Source organism: Lolium rigidum, chromosome 5, assembly GCF_022539505.1.
Source record: "Lolium rigidum isolate FL_2022 chromosome 5, APGP_CSIRO_Lrig_0.1, whole genome shotgun sequence".
NCBI lineage: Eukaryota > Viridiplantae > Streptophyta > Magnoliopsida > Poales > Poaceae > Lolium > Lolium rigidum.
In genome coordinates this window covers 149,341,351-149,361,447 of record NC_061512.1, presented here as the reverse complement: position 1 = coordinate 149,361,447, position 20,097 = coordinate 149,341,351, and the positions used below count along the sequence as shown (strand labels likewise).

Here is a 20,097-nt window from a genome sequence, read left to right as displayed (position 1 = left end):
AGCCAAGCATAGTTATTTTCTAGTGCATCATTCATAGCTAGGAGTTTACATGGTATTGGTGCTTTGATCTCCCCACCATCATTAATATTATTAGTGTACCTTATTCTATCCATGTCCATTTTTTCAAGGAGACCAACAAAATTAGTATGAGAACCAAGCATATTAAATTTAGCAAAGACCTTTCTAGCCTCTCTTGCTAGACCACCAAATTCTCTAAGAAGGGTTTCTAAAACAAAATCTTTCTTTTCCCCCTCTTCCATATCACCGAGTGTAAGAAACATATGTTGGATTATAGGATTGAGATTAACAAATTTAGTTTCCAACATGCGAACTAAAGCAGCAGCAGCAATTTCATAAGTAGGAGCAAGTTCTACCAAGTGTATATCTTCAAAATCTTCAACGGTACTAACATGACTGAAAAATTCTTCTATATTGTTTCTCCCAATTATAGACCCGCGTCCTACCGGCATGTTTTTAACGATAAAATTAAGAGGAAACATAATGCAATAAGTAAAGTAAATACAAGTAACTAATTTTTTTGTGTTTTTGATATAGCAAACAAGATAGTAAATAAATTAAAGCTAGCAACTAGTTTTTTTGTGTTTTGATATAATGCAGCAAACAAAGTAGTAAATAAAATAAAGCAAGACAAAAACAAAGTAAAGAGGTTGGGAAGTGGAGACTCCCCTTGCAGTGTGTCTTGATCTCCCCGGCAACGGCGCCAGAAATTTGCTTGATGCGTGTAATTGACACGTCCGTTGGGAACCCCAAGAGGAAGGTGTGATGCGCACAGCGGCAAGTTTCCCTCGGTTAGAAACCAAGGTTTAATCGAACCAGTGAGGAGTCAAGAAGCACGTTGAAGGTTGATGGCGGCGGGATGTAGTGCGGCGCAACACCGGAGATTCCGGCGCCAACGTGGAACCCGCACAACACAACCAAAGTACTTTGCCCCAACGAAACAGATGAGGTTGTCAATCTCACCGGCTTGCTGTAACAAAGGATTAACCGTATTGTGTGGAAGATGATTGTTTGCAAGAAAATAGTAAAACAAGTATTGCAGCAAATTTGTATTTCAAGTATAAAAGAATGGACCGGGGTCCACAGTTCACTAGAGGTGTCTCTCCCATAAGATAAAAGCATGTTGGGTGAACAAATTACAGTCGGGCAATTGACAAATAGAGAGGGCATAACAATGCACATACATGTCATGATAAATATAGTGAGATTTAATTGGGCATTACGACAAAGTACATAGACCGCCATCCAGCTCGCATCTATGCCTAAAAAGTCCACCTTCAGGTTATCATCCGAACCCCTTCCAGTATTAAGTTGCTAAACAACAGACAATTGCATTAAGTATGGTGCGTAATGTAATCAACAACTACATCCTTAGACATAGCATCAATGTTTTATCCCTAGTGGCAACAGCAATCCACAACCTTAGAACTTTCTGTCACTGTCCCAGATATCAATGGAGGCATGAACCCACTATCGAGCATAAATACTCCCTCTTGGAGTTAAGAGCAAAAACTTGGCCAGAGCCTCTACTAATAACGGAGAGCATGCAAGATCATAAACAACACATAGGTAATAACTTGATAATTAACATAACATGGTATTCTCTATCCATCGGATCCCGACAAACACAACATATAGAATTACGGATAGATGATCTTGATCATGTTAGGCAGCTCACAAGATCCAACAATGAAGCACAATGAGGAGAAGACAACCATCTAGCTACTGCTATGGACCCATAGTCCATGGGTGAACTACTCACTCATCACTCCGGAGGCGACCATGGCGGTGAAGAGTCCTCCGGGAGATGAATCCCCTCTCCGGCAGGGTGCCGGAGGAGATCTCCAGAATCCCCCGAGATGGGATTGGCGGCGGCGGCGTCTCGGGAAGGTTTTCCGTATCGTGGCTCTCGGCATCGGGGGTTTCGCGACGGAGGCTTTAAGTAGGCGGAAGGGCAACGCGGGGGGCCACACGAGGGCCCCACGCCATAGGTCGGCGCGGCCAGGGCCTGGGCCGCGCCGCCCTATGGTGGCGGCACCTCGTGGCCCCACTTCGACTCCTCTTCGGTCTTCTGGAAGCTTCGTGGCAAAATAGGACCCTGGGCGTTGATTTCGTCCAATTCCGTGAATATTTCGTTACTAGGATTTCGAAACCAAAAACAGCAGAAAACAAAGAATCGGCTCTTCGGCATCTTGTTAATAGGTTAGTTCCAGAAAATGCACGAATATGACATAAAGTGTGCATAAAACATGTAGATATCATCAATAATGTGGCATGGAACATAAGAAATTATCGATACGTCGGAGACGTATCACTCATATATGTGGAAAACATCGTGTTTTGAAAGAAACATCATTGTCTGGTAAGGAAAAATGTCTAAGAGTTGGATATATGCTTGTATGACATGTTTAGTTCCCAACAATTCCCAAATATTGATTAGAGAATTGGATTAGTTTCCTTTAGGATTAGTTTTCTTTGGATTTTATTGAATTTATTTTCATTTATTAACTTTGGTTGATCTATATAATCATTAAAAAATCTTATATAGTTATTTTGAAATACTCTCGTACTTTTCTAGATTTTCTATAACTTTCTATAAAATCTTCTTGTAATTATTGAAATTAAACTTTAATTTTCCCTATTATGGAGTAGTAAATTCTATATTCCTAGTTAAGTCTTTTAATACTTAATTAGGACTTAAGTATCATTTGTAATATTTTTAAGTATTAATAAGTATTTTAAAGGATTTTTAGGTATTCAATTATATTTCTTGAAAATTGTTAAAACTAAATTTTAGTTTATCTGATTATAAGATGCGTAAGTTGCTAAATCAATCTTTCAAGTAGCTGGCACTTAATTAAAACTTGAATAATATTTCTAGTATTAAATAATAAAATTAAATTTATATATTATTAGGATTATTGCATTACTTTATGGAAAACTCCGATTGCCAACTGGTTGTAGCTACATACGGATCGGAAAAGAGTGTATACGTGTCTTTCTTTACTGCATGACACCACCACCTGCTCCTCTTTGCCAGCACCGTTGCTCGTTTTGCACAGGCGCTGCTGCTCCTCTGGGCCTGCTCCTCTCCGCCAGCGCCGTTGGCCCACTACTGCTCCTCTCACGAGGGTGTCGTTGCCCCTCTAGGTCAGGTGCTCTGCTCCACGGTCGTTGGTCGTTCGCACTGGACGTTGTTGTTGCACCTCCATATGTGCCGGCGGCCTCCCATACTTCTCTCCCCGCTGTCTTCACTTCCAATTGCCGCCGCCAATGACAAGCACGACACGGCTGAGCTCACCAAGGAGGCCATGGATGGTGAGGTGCCCAATCTTCTATGTACTTGGAGAAGACAATGCCCCACGACTGCATTGGGCAGGGGTTCACCCGATCTAGCTCTGACCGAGCTCAAATGGCAGTGCCTCCATTGGCGATGCCAGAGAAGGTCAACATCTTGGGAATTTTTTAATGTTACATACCACGTTGCGATTTGGTACATTTGTGCATAGGTTTTGTTGTGAAGTATTGTCAAAGTGCTACAATAATTTTTCAATGTATGCTACAAGAAGACTGCACCAATGTTACATACCTATTTCTGCAATGTTGGATAAGTTAAGAAAAAATTTAGATGTATTACAGAGAAATACTACATGTAAGTGTTGCATTCGGGATTTTATACAGCATAACCGGCGGTGGGTAAGTACATGATGGCCAGTGTTTTCCTTATTTTGTACCATATATTTGAAAATATGATCAACTATTGGGTCATAAATTTTGTTAGGGCTAAATATGTGGTCTATTGGTTTGGGCCGAAGCCCGTTAAGCTCTTATGAGAAGCTTGTCTAAGCATGTAAGTGTGAGCCATGTGGCGTCCATTCTTGCTCTAGCTGAACAACACTAGTGTCACGGGATATGAGCATATAACTACCACCTATCCCTCTTTCTTGAACGAGCCTAATGCTAAGCTTGCATCTAATCAGAAGGACAAGAAGACACAAAACGAGAGAAGGTAATGCAAGACCTAAAGTAGCATTATTATGCATATATTAGATGGGGTCCTCAGTCTCTATGTCTTGGCTTTTGTTTCACCATATCATTTGCCTATATGCTGAACCTAAATAATCCAACACTGAAAAAATATGGAGGCCTATAATTTTAGGTGTGTGCGGTGACATTGATTGTGCAATTCAACAACTTGACTGAGGCTACTATTTTTTTTTAAAAAAAAGGGGGGCAAAAGCTTTGCCCCATTCGTTGAATAAGAAAGAGTTATGGTTTGTTACAGGCAGAGTGAAAACTCGGTATACAAATCATCACTCTCGTGGCATAATAGAACCCAAATGCCTAGCACCCACCGCGCTCCGAAGAGCCATCTCTCCCTTAATTTTAGCTACCACAACCATCGGCATGGTGGATACCTTACGGAATACTCTCGCATTACGCTCGTTCCAAATCTCCCAAGAGGTAAGCATGATGAGTAACGCGAAGGACTTCCGTCTGTTGCCATTGACAAAGATGAATCAAAGCCACCAATCTTCGACCGTCTCGAAGTTAGACCAAGTGGAGGCCACTATGAATGTATCTCATGTTTTCTTTTCTCCCATCACGGAACCTCTATAAAGCTAACTCCTGTTTTTGTTGCTAGTTCCTGCCACAAGACTGGGTACGTGAGTTTGCAAAGTTGACTCTCATCCAGCTGCTAGTAGAGACTAGAGACCGAGAAGGCCAGCGGTGATCCTAAGTTACCAGTTCAGCACCGTCAGCTCATAGAATGGAGTAATGACCTCATGGTTCTCCAAGTGGTAAACATCAACCTTCCATATTTCTATTTTACGTTTGCTTCGATTTTCTTGCTTTGATAAGCATGATCGATCTCATACAGACTGTAAAGCAAAAGGAGCAGACCCTCAACAATCAAAAGACCCTCAACGCTGAATAAGAAAAAGATGTCCAACGTGTACCGCAAAGAGATACGTTCATGAAAAAGGTATGTTCTGTTGTTCGGCTATGGACAGTGACCTCACGATATTATTGCAATATACTGTGTTCGTTGATTGTGCCCTAGGCTGATCTAATACCTAATGGAGAAGAAGCTGCCATGACTCAAACACGACATGAAACAGCAGAAACATTCAGAAGAACGGATCACAGTGAAGGCAGGAGGTAGCACCGACCGTCTACTCCACCGTTGCTGCTTCCATTCCGGCTCGAATTTAGGATGTTTAGAGTGTGTGGATACTTGTAGAGAATGAATGGATGCGTCTGAAGAAGATTTACACACTTCTCTGTCAACTAAACTAGCATTCCAAATGTTGCGAACATCTCTATATGCAAGCTCCCACGAATTTTCAGCAGCAAAAGAATCTGACACAATCAAAACATCCTTAGCTCGTATATAATTTTTCTAAATGGTTGTTGAAAACCCATCATATTTTCTGTTAAAAATGGTGGAAGCTCCTGTAAAAAAAATCCAAAAGTTCCATCAGATTATTGCTCAACAGCTGAACAACCTGGCAGTGCCAATAAGAGAGCACACAGACTTTTAATTTTGCACCGACAAAGTTATGAGTTTTGTTGGTTCAAGGATACATCCAGGTACAAAAGTAATATGCAGACAGCTGCTCCTAAGATCAAAGTTTGTAAAGGACGAATGTTACAGGGTGTACAACAGGCTCCCATCATCCAGGTAAGGTAATAAAAATGCAATGCTATCTCTCTTTGTTTTGTTTTGCTTTGCTATAATTACAACAACTTCTCTTCTGCATCCTCCTATCCTCTCTCTCTCTCTGCGCATATTGACATGATTTGCCCTCACCTGTGCAAGCAAAACGTAGGCAGCGGATGTTAATGTCCAATCCAATTAAAATACTCCACTTTTGTCTCAAACCAGGTCAACACAATCAAACATGATTACAAGTGATAAATTAATTCTCTCGAAAAAAGGGAAAATATTTGGATTTGCCAAATGAACATGACATCTTTAACATACAGACTGAACGAGATGAGCTACAATTATCAACGACTAGCAATAATAAATTTCTCCTCTCAGCATATGGGGGAAAAAAATTGGATTTACCAAACTAACATGTACTCCCTCCGTTCCAAAAATAAGTGTCGCAGTTTTTTCTAAAATAATTTTGGAACTGAGCCAGTATCTTCTAAGAGACAGTCAGATTACTTGAAGCACAAGTATCAAGGATTGCCAACCCTCGAGGTTTTCATTTTTCAATAACATGTCGGCTGGAAAATTGGTAACAAGATTAAGATAGTTTCTTTCCTAGCGAGAACCGAGCACTGCTCGGTTGGATAGCACCGTGCATCGCGTGCTCGCCCAACCGCGTTCGAGGCCCCGCCTCTGCATTAAAACAGGCCCTGGATACAGGGTGCTAGTACCCATGGGTCAAGTTTTTGTGTTCGAGAAAAATAATAATTACATTCCTAAACTGGTCGCACGCAACATTCCTTCGTAACTAGTAGGTTCCCTTTTTGTTTTAACTTATGACAAAATATGTGTTGTTCAGCCAGCAATTAGCATATGTTCATGTCCAAACAAAATTAGTACCTTACAAATTGGGCGATGACACTTGCTATGTTTAAAATGAAGGCTTTTGTTCATGTCCAACAAAGCTAGAGTCAGGAGGTACCTACAAAAAAAAATACATTGCATACAACAATGAGATGATTGCCCGATACACAGGGAACAAAATGAGGTATGTTTGTTGCCACGAAGTGCTTACCCAGATTATTTCTTTCACCTAACGATTTGGTATGCAGAAGGGGGACTTGGCTTTTTCTCTACTAGCTCATAATGGAGAACAAAGTTATCCTGCAGCAAGACATGTGCTCAACTATCATTTTGCAGCAGTGCATAAGAGAGGATACACATCCACACTACAAATTTACATGCCCAAACCTTACGGACTGTCTCCCAATTGTGTGGATCAAAGCAACCGTAAGAACCCCGTTCATGATCAGGAGCCTTGACAAGAGGCTCCATGTTAGGAATTCTTGTGAACCACAGCCGCAGTTCTCTATGGTAAAACCATCCACGGTTATATCTGAGGAAAATGGTATGCATGCATTAATGTCTAAGAATAAGTATATGCCAGAAAACAAACTTGTTGAAGCACCATTCAGTTGTGCTACATCGCGTAGTTGTGAGCTAGGGTTAAGATATTATTGGTTTACTTTTAAGGAAAGACACACAGTAAAGATCAAAAGCTTGGAAGGAATTTTGCACGACGCAATGCTAAACAGGAACTTTCAGAGTTAGCAAAAATGACAGGTGAAACTCATGTACATAGTCGGACTATGAATATACAATCAAATGTTGCCGAGTTAAAGTATTCATCCAGGAAGACAAATAAATCCAAAATGTTCTTATTTTTTTGGTAGATCCGTGACAGTTAATGTGTCTGGTCTGGCATCTGATAGATTACGGGTTAATATGTGTTAGCATACAACTTTGATCATAACATTAAAACTTTGATAACAACATAGCAGTGTGGTTCCCTTATCAAATGTTACTGCAATAAGACCACATTTCTTGATTAAAGACTCAGATCCTGAACAAGGAACGGTAGAACCATGTACTCACAGTTCGATGGCAGCACATATCTGAGCTTCGTCCTTTGGCATGCTGAAAACCAAAAACATCAAAATAATCACCTTAAAATATTGCTGGAACTAATGGGCAATACTTCCTCCGTCCATAAAAGGATGTCTCAACTTTATACATGCATATTTTGACAAAGTTGGGACATCCTTTTATGGATGGATGGAGTACGATTTTCAAGTAACAGAAGTACGTATAGAATATGTAGAACAGTATGAGTGTCTGAAACTTCTGAAAATGCAAAGGCTGCACCAAGACAGAACTTGTTACAATAATTTTATAGTAAAAGGAACCGGGTGCACCGACGAAAGAATTTGAGCTTCTTTCTTAAGAAGATTGGTCTAATATCAAATTAGGCAGAAATAGCCTATGGTTTTTGGCAACTTACAGTGAGTGGTGGGGGTTGCTCAGCCAAGTAACAAGCTGGATTCTGAAAATCAGGATCTCCTTTTGCTGGCTCATTTGACCATGGGGAACCAAATGTCTTGTACAGATTGTCTGCTGAGTTCAAATTTAAACCCAATGTTGTTAAATCTATTCCTAAAGCAAGAGATGTCAAGTCAGCATCATGCATCCTTATAACTCCCAACAATCCTAACAAGCCATATGGATCAGGTGGTGTCTGGCCTCCCTGAATGACCTTTAGACTTGGATCCCTGTGTGACTGGGTGCCTGAAGACATCTGCTGCAACCTGAAAGGCCTTTGGGTCTGCGGCTGCTGGTACTGCTGGAGCAGTTGCTCATATGATCCCAAACTAGAAGCTTGATTAGAGTTTAGTGGTCTTAGTCCAATATTTTGGGGTCCAGCACTATGAATCTGACAGAACATAATGAAGATTAGTCTTCCATGTATAAAAGGGTAAATGTTAACAGTAAACCTGAATCATGCATCTTAGCAGTAACATATCAAAGTCGAAAAGAACATAACAATGATAGTTGCGGCAGATGTTACACGTTTGATGGTTGTTTCGAGAGAACTTACTGAATTACCACCCAGCTGATGCTGCTGACGATTTGGTGGGTGGCTACTTCCTAAATTAAAACCAACTGACCTTGCCATCTGTATACGTGTTCAAACATGTCAAAATAAATGCCCATAGAAACAAGGATTCAAAATTCAGAGATGTAAACCCACTGGATATTGTTGTGCTTGCATTACAGGTACATTCTCATGAAGTTGTTCCTTGTGATGTAACTCCATAGCATACTCTGAACTGCTACCTGATAATTAAAAATGTCAATATTATGTATAACTTGGCAAAACGGAGTATAAAGGATAGTACTAAGGTAGTGCAATGATCAGCCAAAAGATGGTACTTTAGGAAAGAATTTTAAAACCTCAAGAAACCACTACACGGTCTTGTTTTATTTCCTGCGTTATGAAGCATTAATGCTTGAGCATGTCCGACGTGGAAAGAATAGGTCAAAAGTTTGAGATATTAAAACCAGCAAAACATGTGGTACCATTAAAGGAGTTTGGCGCTAAAGTTGACCTAACAAATGATAAATCACATTTTATAGCACGATGGTCCGGTCACGCAAATACAACTATTTTAGAAAGAAAAACTAGATACTTACACAGTTGGAGCTGAAAACCTAATTGCAACAATTTGTATTGATCGGTATAGCTATCTAGATGTAACCAAGTGGGGACAAGAAAATAAAGCCTAATACACTGGATGGCCTGAATTACTTGTCGCAATACGTGTGGTATACGTGTGGACAGCCTAATTGGTAGCTGTAGCAACAATCTCTTAATAAATGTTGCACACAATTTTGACATTCTTCTAATCCCTAATGGTCGACACGGTTGGCCATGAGACTAAAAATAATGTTACTCCCTCTGGCCTGAATTACTTGTCGCAGCCTATTACTTGCACTATGGATAACTGATGATGTCTCTGCGTCAACTAACTGGAGCTCGAGGGAGTAATAAATTTACTGCCACGCTAAGCTTAAATGAATTATAGCCATAGTAAGCACGAGAATTAAATTCACTGATCACCTCTCAATGGTTTTGTTGCTATGCCTCATATCATACGTAATTTTTAGCTCATGCTTTATACGAAGAGTAGCAACGATATTTGAAAATATGAATACATTTCCATCTATTAAACATTAGTCATGATATAACAGAAAGGTACCATAAATTCTTTGTATGAGTTGTCACACGAAAGAAAATTTATCATCCTCCCCTAAATGTAAATAACTTAAGTGCTAGGTGATGATGGTAAAACGCTTAATTAACACCTAGTGCCTTTTTAAAGCTTGCTCCGTCCTATCTCATGTACAAAAACTGTCCCACATATGTAAAAAAATTATATGCTTCCATTCCTCGCCGCAAAATACAGGTACAGGTTCATCTGAACGGCATGGGATGTAAGCAAGTTACGCCTGGACCGTAATATCTGAACAATGTTTGGCGCATTTTTCCTAGGGGGCCACCAATGTTCTAAGTAGGATTCATGGTAATTCCAGTTGGAGCATCATATTACAACTGTAGTTATTATTGTTATTATTATTGCAAATGCATCGTGCATATTTGAATCCTTGATTTGGCATCTGTATATCTTATAAAGCCACTACCCACTAAGCATTTACTATAATTTGTTATTATCATTGCAAATGCATCATGCATATTTGAACCCTTGATTTAGCATCTGTATATCTTATAAAGCCACTACCCACATAAGCATTTACTATAATTTTCTCTGGATCCTCGTGAGGCCACGCCAGCTGAATGGTTCTACCCTACTGGGAACTGGCCCTCTCGAGAAAATGCCGCCTTCTCACCTTCTTGCCTCTCTTATGATTGTGTTACAAGAAAATTGTGCTATAAATTCTGCTGCAACGCGGGACATCTCCTAGTTAGGTTAGTGAAAAGTGGCACGGTACTAACCATTAGTTAAACCGAGGAAAAGATCACAGCATTCCATAGTAGACAAGTAAAAAAGCAATGGACTCTACACAAGATAGAGAATTTTATGACAGGGTGGTATTGTTAACCCGAGGAAAAGATCACAGCATTCCATAGTAGACAAGTAAAAAAGCAATGGACTCTACACAAGATAGAGGATTTTATGACAGGGTGGTATTGTTGGGAAGTAAGCTGTTCAAATGCTGGAGTAAATAAGTACAGAGTAGCAGGTCTGTATAGTAAGAGCAAGTACAATAGAGTCTAGTCAGCTAACTATAAGACATTAAATAATATATTTTAGATGAATTGGAGGAGAGAGAAGAGGATAGAGAATGGAGATGGGCTACTATGCAATAGCCAACTCTTGCACGTGCTCCTAGGCACTTTGTGAGAGTGAAAGGTGGGACATATGTTAGTAAAGTGCTTCATTCTTATAGCCAACTATTATACATGTTAGCTATAAGATGACTACAAATGATATGACAACTTGTTATAGCTAACAGTTGGCTATACTATTGGAATTGCTCTAATAGACATGTAAACTGATACGAACTTTAAGGTCACAAAGTAACACAATTAGATAATCATGCACCAATACAACAAAAGTATAATGTGGACAATCTCACTGAGTCGGATAGGTTCTAGAATAATTCAACTGTAACCACCTTTAAATCCTGGCAACGCCGGGAAATCTTCATTTTGAATACTGAATTCCTGGTTTTGTTGAACAATAGTGTTAACACCAACTCCTTGCTTCCGTAGTGATCCTGCAATTTAAAGAGGTTGGCAAAGCATCCTCCAGAATTTGGGGGAAATATTCACGGTTTTCCAGCATTTAGCATTACCATATTGTCCTTGCGGCCCACCAGCAGAACTAGGTCGGCCAGTCAACTGGGGAAAATCATTGATGTCGAATGGAGCGTTGTCACCATGGTCATGTAGCATCCCCATAGAACCTAGAGAATTATTACCACCTTGCATTTGGTTCTGGGATAATGAACCTCCAGACGATGGATATGAACTTCCAATCATACTAATCAGTTGAGATGATCCTGGTTTCAGAGACAAATAGAAACAAAAAAAAAAGCTGAATAAGGAACTTCAGTAGGAGAAAATAATGCACTGTATAGTTCTTGGTCATTCAATCTCACAGAACTATAACGATTGTACAAACTATAAACAAGTTTTTATTTCAACCCAATTGCTTTCATGAATTTTAATTGGAACTATCACAAAACAGAACAATGTTAAGGAAAAGGTGATGTTTCAATTAGTAAGAGAAGTGATTTTGGGTATCCAACATACGGCTGGAAAATGAAGAACATCAATATACCAGAAACTAGGCACTATGATAATAAGTTGGACTTAATATTTAAGGTCAAAACTGTAGTTTCTATAAGCTGGCATATATTGTACCGAGAGCGAAAAAATGCATATTCCTCCAGATAGGTAGTGGTGTTCACCAGGCTTTACTTTCATGGCAGACACGGCAACCAAACTTTAACATACACGCTTCCTGAGTTGTTCCAGAATTAAATGAATAACAAATTCAAACTTGTTTATTGTGGGGAGATTGTTCGGGGGAAGATTGTGATTGTTCAGAAGCTATATTTTCTTTTCTTTTCTTTTCACCGCTTCATTGTTGCACTTGCAGAAACGAATTTTTCAGTATACCCTATAGCACCACATGGTTCAATATTTATTAAGAATACCTACTGTGTTTTATAAATAAAAAATCCAAATATCAATATATCATAAGGGATGTTGAGTGCTTACTTTATGCCCAACTTTTTTTGCCAGGATATGGTAAGTAGAGACGCTGAACAAAGACTTAATATAGCAGTGGTTAAAATTTTAAACAAAGATATTTAGCAAGGGTTAAAACATGTTATGAAGTAGGCAATGCGGTTAGTAGGAGCTGAACAGAGAATCAGTATAACAGTGGTTAAAACATGGTAAAAAGATAATAGTTCAAGCAACAAATTAAGCATGATGACATGGCTATGTGTAACCTTTTTCATGTAGTAGTGAAATAAACTACACCTACCTTGCGGAAGAATGCCATTCATCATCCTGTTGGATCCTTGCACATTTAGACTTCCACTCCCAGTATTGCCACCAAAATTCATGCGTGACGCGATACTCGGCACCGACAAACCACCAGAGCTCATATTTCTTCCAATGTTACTCCCGCCCACAATATTTCCCACAGAACTTGTAATACGTGGACCCAAGTTTCCTAAAGCTGGAGACGCGGACATGCCCTGAACAGAATTCCGATTGACACTGTTGCCCAAGTTTGAGGATAAACCTTGAATGGTACCACCAATATTCATGCCACTACTATATGCTTGACCTCCACCAACATTCATTCCTCTACCACCGACACCTGAATGTGCATGAGGAATGTGCAAAGAAATAGTAACGGTCATCGTCTTCCACGCACAAAACCACGGAAGGAGTATATGTTATAATTTCAACCAACAAAACTATTACTTAGATTGCATAATCCACTAAACTGCAGGTTCATGCTGTTCGCAGTACAAAAAAAATACTACTGCATCCCCAATTCTCCATAGTCCATAAAGGTGGGCATTCGAACCTGAGACATGGCACCTGGAAGGTTGTTGGAAGCAAATCTCCCTGAAATGCTCCCTCCAGTTTGCTGAACCCCAGAGGATGGAAGGCCACTCATTGCAGCATTCCTTTGAGCAAGTGATCCAGGCATATTTGGAAGATTGAAATTTCCATGAATGTTGTGCAGACCTGAAAAGGGAAGAAAATCATAAAAGTAACAGGTTTCGTAAATTGATGTTGCACTATGTCAACGCACTAACCGATCTAGTGTATGTATTTTAAGCTCACCAGAGTGATGGAAACCTTGAACTGATCCAGATTGGCCAGAAAAGGATGTTGTAAATGGCCGTCCTGTTGAGTCTGGAAGATTTGATGCCGAACTGTTAAGATTTGACTGCCAAAGAAAAAAAAAGTTCAAGTTATCCAAACAAAGAATAAGGCAAAGAAAAAGAAGCATAGTGTTATGTTAAGACAATCGATGAATACATGAATCAACAGATTCCTCAAAAGCAGACTTAACTATTCCTGACTACTGAGTAGGAGATATTTATCAAGTGTTGAAAACTGAAGTACCCATCCATTGTCCAACTGCAAACAGTTACCAGGTAGGTACAGATAGAATAAGAAAATGCTGGTGAACGCACGCATAGTAGTCCAGTTACAAGGATAAGCACGTACGTTGAGCAAGCCTGACATTGTGATGACAACAAAATAGCAAGTGAGCAGTATGGAGCGCCTGAAGATTGTCCACAGAAACTGCACGACACAGTGAACCCTGCCAGTCTGAAACGGAAACAGATATATATATATATATATGAGCAGGCCATGACAAGATAAACATGTGCAGATTTCAGCAGTCCACACACACACAAGACACGTGGATCTCCAAAAGCCTGCTGCTAAGGCTTCAACATGCATAATTCCCAACAGATGAGTTGCTGAGCCGTATAAACAATTGAATAGCTGTGGCTGGATGCTGAATTCAGCGGCAGGCAGTAGTTCAATTGTTGAATCCGGGTTGCGGCTCAACAGCCAGTTTGCAGAAAGTAAAACAAGTGGAAGCCTGTACCTGATGGTCGCCCCTCCTCAAATTGCTGCGCGGAGGAGCGGCGGCGACATGGCAGAGGGGGGTGTGCGGGGGTGAGCGGAGAGAGAATTCGGAGGATCGGCGGCCGGCGGAGGAGGAGGACGAGGAGGAGGTCGGAGCCGCGGCGGACGACGTCGGCAGATGACGGCGGCGGAGGGATCTAACCCTAGAGCTCGGGGAGCGTGCGTGCGATGCGGAAGGGAGTGTGTCGGACCGTCTCTTTCTAATTTTTAGGGGCTAGCTGATTTTCCATCAGTTGATGAGATGTAGTATGGCCGTTTGATCGCACAATCTGACGTGAATCACGAGGCGCGCGAGCTTGTTAGTCTCAGAGCGGTCGGGCTTCTTTTTTTTCCTACAACCCGATTTACGATTTTCGTTTTGCGCTAGTTTTCTTTTTTTCCTACACAAGCCGGTGTTGAGTCCAAGTTTTTTCAGGGCCGGTCCTGGGTTTTTTTTGGGGCCTGGGGCAAAACTAGAACCTGGGCCCATCATATATAAACAAAAAAAAACTTCACTTCTTGTCTTTGAATTCTTTGGAAAGTTTACTTTTTATTCCAAAAGGTATTTTTAGTTCAAAATGGACCTTGAATTCTTAAAATAGTCCACTTTTCATCCTTCTTCGGTTGAGTTGAGGAAATCGTTGGCGTGAAAAGAAGAAACAGTCAATCAACCGAGAAGCACAAGCTAGCTGAAATGTGGAACCCAACATCTTAATGCAAAAAAATTGAAACCTGTGTGTCCTAAAACCAGTCTCTCACTCGGTTTTTTCCTCTCCCAATTAATTTAAAGCGTTGTGTCACGAAGAACTGCTTGCTTTGTCTTGGGTGAAGACGAAGACCTACCGGAGGTCTGGACTCGCGATCTGGCCGGTGTGTTGAGTTCCACAAGGCGTCGCCGGCAAGTGTAACAGTGATTTTATTGCCTGGAGTTTGCTGGATCGGTGGTATTCGGTCGTGCGCACCCATGCTTTTATTCTGACCGTTTGGTCTGGAGGGAGCGCCGCGAAGCTCTTTTCTGTGTTGACACCAAGTGACAGTTGATCCATGGTGAAGTCAGAAGAAGAGAATATCATGAAGGCCGAATTGGAGGACTAGCTAATGGAGGTTCAAGTCTTTGCGTTGTTGAGGGGCTTGCTTGGTGTTCCGGACTTCGCAGCAGTGGTATGGAAGTGGGGGCGGCAGCACATGTGAGTTTCGGAGTCTTACCTTTCAGGGTGAAAACCCAAGGTCTGCCTTAACTTGTTGTGCCTAGCAATGTCCTTGTTGAAAGCATTGTTTTGAGAGCAAAGACTATCTTCATGGTGAAAACCTAAGATCTTTGATCAAGCGAAGACGGCGTTGGTGCACTTTTGAAGAGTCTGATTTTCAGGTATTGTCTTGGTGGTGGTTGTATTACTGTTGCTAGGGATGTGATGCTGTAGCGGGACTTTTATTTCTTAGTTTTTTTTTTCTTTTTTTTGCTGTGTGCATCTGTAATGTTTTAGGGCATTGCGTTGTTGCAGAGGCTGGTGTAATTAGTATCCTTCGATATTAATATATTCCTTTGTCGAAAAAAATGCATCTGGAAAAAATGTTCCACCCCAAATATTACAGTCTAACCTCACACGTTACTTTAGAAGATAGGGTAAATGTGCCCGTAATAAGAAAAACGATCGGTTAAATGAAGACTTTCTAATATTCGCAATGGACCAAGCTACTTCAAGGGATGCAGATCAATTAATCTTCCCCTCACTTTGGAAGTGTTTTATGTTGCTGACCCAGGGGTAAACTTGTGTAATTTATGTTCCTTTATTATCTGTAGCCACTGTGACCTTTCTTTCTCTGGTTCTCTCGTGTTCTCCAGTTCGTATAATTTGGACATCCCTGTCAAGATTTATGATTTTACCACCTGCCAACGAAGTGTGGTTCACAACGATCCAGTTCACGCTGCATCATATGCATTTACTGTCGAGTGTACTCGTGAAGAATTATGATTGTTGCTTGCTCCAACTTCAGTTCAGTTGTCACTGCCTGGAAGGAGAAAGAGTTGGCGGCGCAATTGAGTGCACTAGATGACCCGTTGCGCTATCGCGCAAATGGCAGAATGCAGGCAGAATTTAAATTATAAGTTTTAGCTTACATTTTAGTATTAATAATTAGTTTAAAATTTGACTGATTAGTATAATTGTAGACACACGATTCTATCAAGATGTAGCGCAAAGGCAAAAGCGAAACAGTAGCTCATATATTTTTCAATGAAAAACCCGAGACCAGAGTGCTAAAGTTGACCAGTTGGCAACTTATAGGATGGCAATTCAAGGCAGGAACTTATAGGATGGTAATTCAAGCCAGGAACTTATAGGATGGCAATTCAAGGCAGGAACTTATAGGATAGCAATTCTGCCGCTTATTCATTTCATCTCTTTTTGTGTGTGGTCTAATACAATCCCAGGAATGTATATGATGGCAATTGTGCCATTTATAAATGACCCGTTGTGCCCCAGCGCAAAGGCAAAACGGGACATTAATCAAGCCATAAGTTTTACATTAATTGGTTGCTCCATGTTCAGAAGTCAATAATCAGTTACTTTGGCACTTAAATGAGATGATGTTTAGATTCACTACACATGACAGTGCACACAGAGAAACACATAAGCCCAAAGACCTAAATACCAAAGTCTGATTAGGCATGGGAAAACATACCAAATTCACAAAGATTGCCACAAAATAAAGTATTCTAAATTCTCATTACTTCATTTGTTTCCATCCAAACTCAGCAAAGTTTGTCCAGATTATTTTGCAGCGTTGCAGAGAATGGTGTCGTTTCAGGAACCATAGCAGATGCTTGTTGCATCTTAAAACAAAGATGAACTACTAAATCTTCTCGTTGCTTGAGCTCGCTGAACCTTATGGATGATCATTTGTAAACTAGAAAAAACAACAAAACAAGAGAAGACTTTCTGATGCTCGGAGGAAACAATAATATAAGTGCATAATAGAAATACTCAATATATCATAACCATATAAGTATATTTTCAAAGAATCATGCACTAAGAGGCTCATCTCTATGTGCACTGTGTCCGAAGAACAAATATATACCGGAACAAGCATTACACACCAGCATATGCGTGCACCATTCAATGGTCAATGAGAATAAGTCATAAAGTAATACAAGAGAATCTTCTTCCTTCATGCACTGGTGCATGCATATGAATCGCTCCAATAATTAAAGATTTTATAACATAACTGAAGGGTCTCGCTGTTACATAAGAACCACAGTTCAGCGGGCTCCAAGGACACAATTAAAGAGGTTGGAGAAAATGAAAAACATTTGAAGGATAAAAGTTTGAAAGCAAAATCTATAACCTGGAATGGAGACATTATACATTACCAAACATGTTCTAAATATATCTTGGGCATCTACTTTATGCCTAACTAATATAGAGAGCACTTTACATGGCAGGAAAATGAAAACGTTGAAAAAAAGATTGGTACCAGTTGTAGATACAACTATCAAAAGGGTCAAAAAAAAAATTTGCACGAGGACAGGGCCTAGAAGGCCCCAGATATCCATTCAATCCACCATTCGCCGGCGTCCTTAAGCGTCGCCGCCGAGGATCCAGCTCCATTCCTGAGGAAGAGTCGAAGCCGCCGGTCACCTTCAGTTCACCGGGGACACACCACTTGATGAAGAGGAGGCGCCAAGCTCCAACAGCAGAATCGAAGAAGGCCTCCGCCGTGGAGGATGTAGTTTCGCCGCCCTGCCGGCAGAAAATCGCAGAAGGCCAGATGGCTCTTGCGTGTTTGAGCTCGAAGAAGTAGCACCACTCAGGCAACAGCCTGCTCCAGATGGTATTGTGGCAGTAAAGAACAAACAGTTTTATGTTAGATTTTTAGCAAGTGACGGGAACAGATGAGCTTCTTCTCGCTCGGAAGTGTTGGGTCTCAGGAGCGGAGACAACCCACCAATTCTTCCCAGAATGGCGAGTTACACCTGCCAGTACATCTGCAGAAGGCAAACAAATGAGAAGAAACAAAGAAGCAGGCAATCAAAACCTAGAAATAAAGTACATGACAAGTGAACAAATTTGTAGAGCTGCTCCGCAATGATATTTGAAAAAACATGCCCTTCTTACCTTGTATACATTGGAAAAAGGCACAAAAGCAATAGGAAAGGGATCTTCTATGTTCATGCTAAAAGGAAATGAATACATATAGCTATTTGGCAACCAACAGAAACTAAAAAAACAGATGTTATTTCTATTTTGCAGAACTATTTTGACGGATGCATAACACGCAGGTGTGCACTAATTTTTGAAATAACCATTCCCCTAAAGTTGAAATAGCCGTTGTTGTTCAATCCAGATAGTCAGTAATCGATGAAAAATGCAACGAACAGATCCGACAATCTCTTATATAACTCATCAAAACAGGCGACTATATTCCAAATAAATAGAAAAGATTTCTAAAAATTTAGGGTAAGTTAACAACAGTGTTAAGTAGTAAATGGATCAAGGCTGGCACGTGAATATATGTTACTTGCAAGGAAAAGGAACACACTGTAATAATGCCGTAATGCCCCATATGAATGATTAGCTATGCTTTCCTTTTCTCGGGGAACAAAAGGCCACACGATAAATAATGATGGAGCTTTCTATTCAGCCTCCTTTGACTAAATAAAGAGAGAAGATTTTGACTACTCAATGGATATCAAATAGTTTTGAAGAATAATTACCTGCAACCCTCCCTGGAAATAATATGATGTTGACACAGTTTCCGTACATAGCATGGGTCCGATGCTAATGATTACAAGCAGAGATACACTTGAAGTATAGCTCAGTTCTCGCACCGAAATAACTTCAGCCAACAGTCACCAGCGTAGAAGAAGTTATCAAAAAACATGCTTGCTTCCAACATAAACCACTGATAAGGTCACACAGCAACCATCATTATGAGAGGAAGTTTTCAGCGTAAGCCACGGATACATTGCCAAACAATGACCTAGACCTTCTGATCTCACCCATGCGAGATGTATCCTATAAACAAAATAACATTAAGCATTATTAATTACCTGGCTACACAACATAGATATATCACAATCATTGGCATGGCACTAAACATCTAAGATACTTTATATAGCTGAGATAAAAAAAACCTAAATGTTAAATTCAGAGAAATACAATCAGCAGCTCCCAAAAATTAACAACATGAGCCTAAGCAAAATTAAACTCTAATAAAATCGAAAACCAAGAGCTCACTTTGGCACAGCAGGGTCCAAAATACAGTAACTAATTTGCACTGAACATCCAAGATATATATAGCTGAGATAAAAAAAAACTAAATATTAAATTCACAGAAATTCAATCAGCAGCACCCATAAATTAACAACATGAGGCTAACCAAAGCACAGCTGAATGTAAAAAAAATTCAATCTAAAATATTGAAATAATTCGTAGTGTGTCTTCTTTCGACACATGTGGAACTGACCTGTACAATTGACTGGTACACACATAGCCTTTCTTCAGAAGTTCTTTGAACTGACTCCGTACGATTGGCTGGCACACATACCTCCATTGTGTTTCCCTGGAACCAAAAATGAAACTTTAATATTTCTTTGCACAGAAAATAAGTAAGTTTGTCAGCTGCTAATTACGCAGTAAGAAGAGAATTCTGTAAGTATAAATAGTGAGAAGCATATCCGTAATTAGTTACTGTATTTTTGGCTCATGTAAATACTTGGAAACGCAACCGCCTTTGCTCTCCAAAAGTGCCTCATTTATGTTTGTTGGTGTGAGATCGGAATGGCGTGCAGTGAAGGTATTGAAGATTTGAATAGGTATATATTTTGTGTTATCTTATTTCGGCAAAATGATTAATGCCTAGTTTACTGATCAATTTGTCG

At 40.2% G+C, this 20,097-nt stretch overlaps 1 protein-coding gene and 1 non-coding gene across 3 annotated transcripts; one reads left to right on the top strand and one right to left on the bottom strand.

Annotated features, from left to right (window-relative positions):
- Window positions 1–6,761: 6,761 nt before the first annotated feature.
- LOC124652806 (probable NOT transcription complex subunit VIP2) lies at window positions 6,762–14,271 on the bottom strand. Of its 2 annotated transcripts, XM_047191848.1 has the most exons (14): window positions 14,197–14,271; window positions 13,806–13,910; window positions 13,416–13,521; window positions 13,153–13,316; window positions 12,598–12,985; window positions 11,396–11,602; window positions 11,216–11,317; window positions 8,769–8,854; window positions 8,616–8,693; window positions 8,022–8,450; window positions 7,827–7,879; window positions 7,616–7,657; window positions 6,932–7,076; window positions 6,762–6,844 (listed from the first exon to the last, which is right to left on the bottom strand). In XM_047191848.1, the coding sequence occupies exons 2-14, from the start codon at window positions 13,821–13,823 to the stop codon at window positions 6,770–6,772; spliced, it is 1,893 nt and encodes a 630-aa protein (XP_047047804.1). In that variant the 5' UTR covers window positions 13,824–13,910; window positions 14,197–14,271; the 3' UTR covers window positions 6,762–6,769. The 2 variants fall into 2 exon arrangements, with proteins under 2 accessions (XP_047047804.1, XP_047047803.1); XM_047191847.1 differs by lacking the exons at window positions 13,153–13,316; window positions 13,416–13,521; window positions 13,806–13,910; window positions 14,197–14,271 and having other exon boundaries at window positions 8,793–8,854; window positions 12,598–12,950.
- Window positions 13,416–13,493, top strand: LOC124658585. Its single transcript, XR_006989300.1, has one exon. It is a non-coding gene; the product is annotated as a small nucleolar RNA snoR35 (small nucleolar RNA).
- Window positions 14,272–20,097: the final 5,826 nt, after the last annotated feature.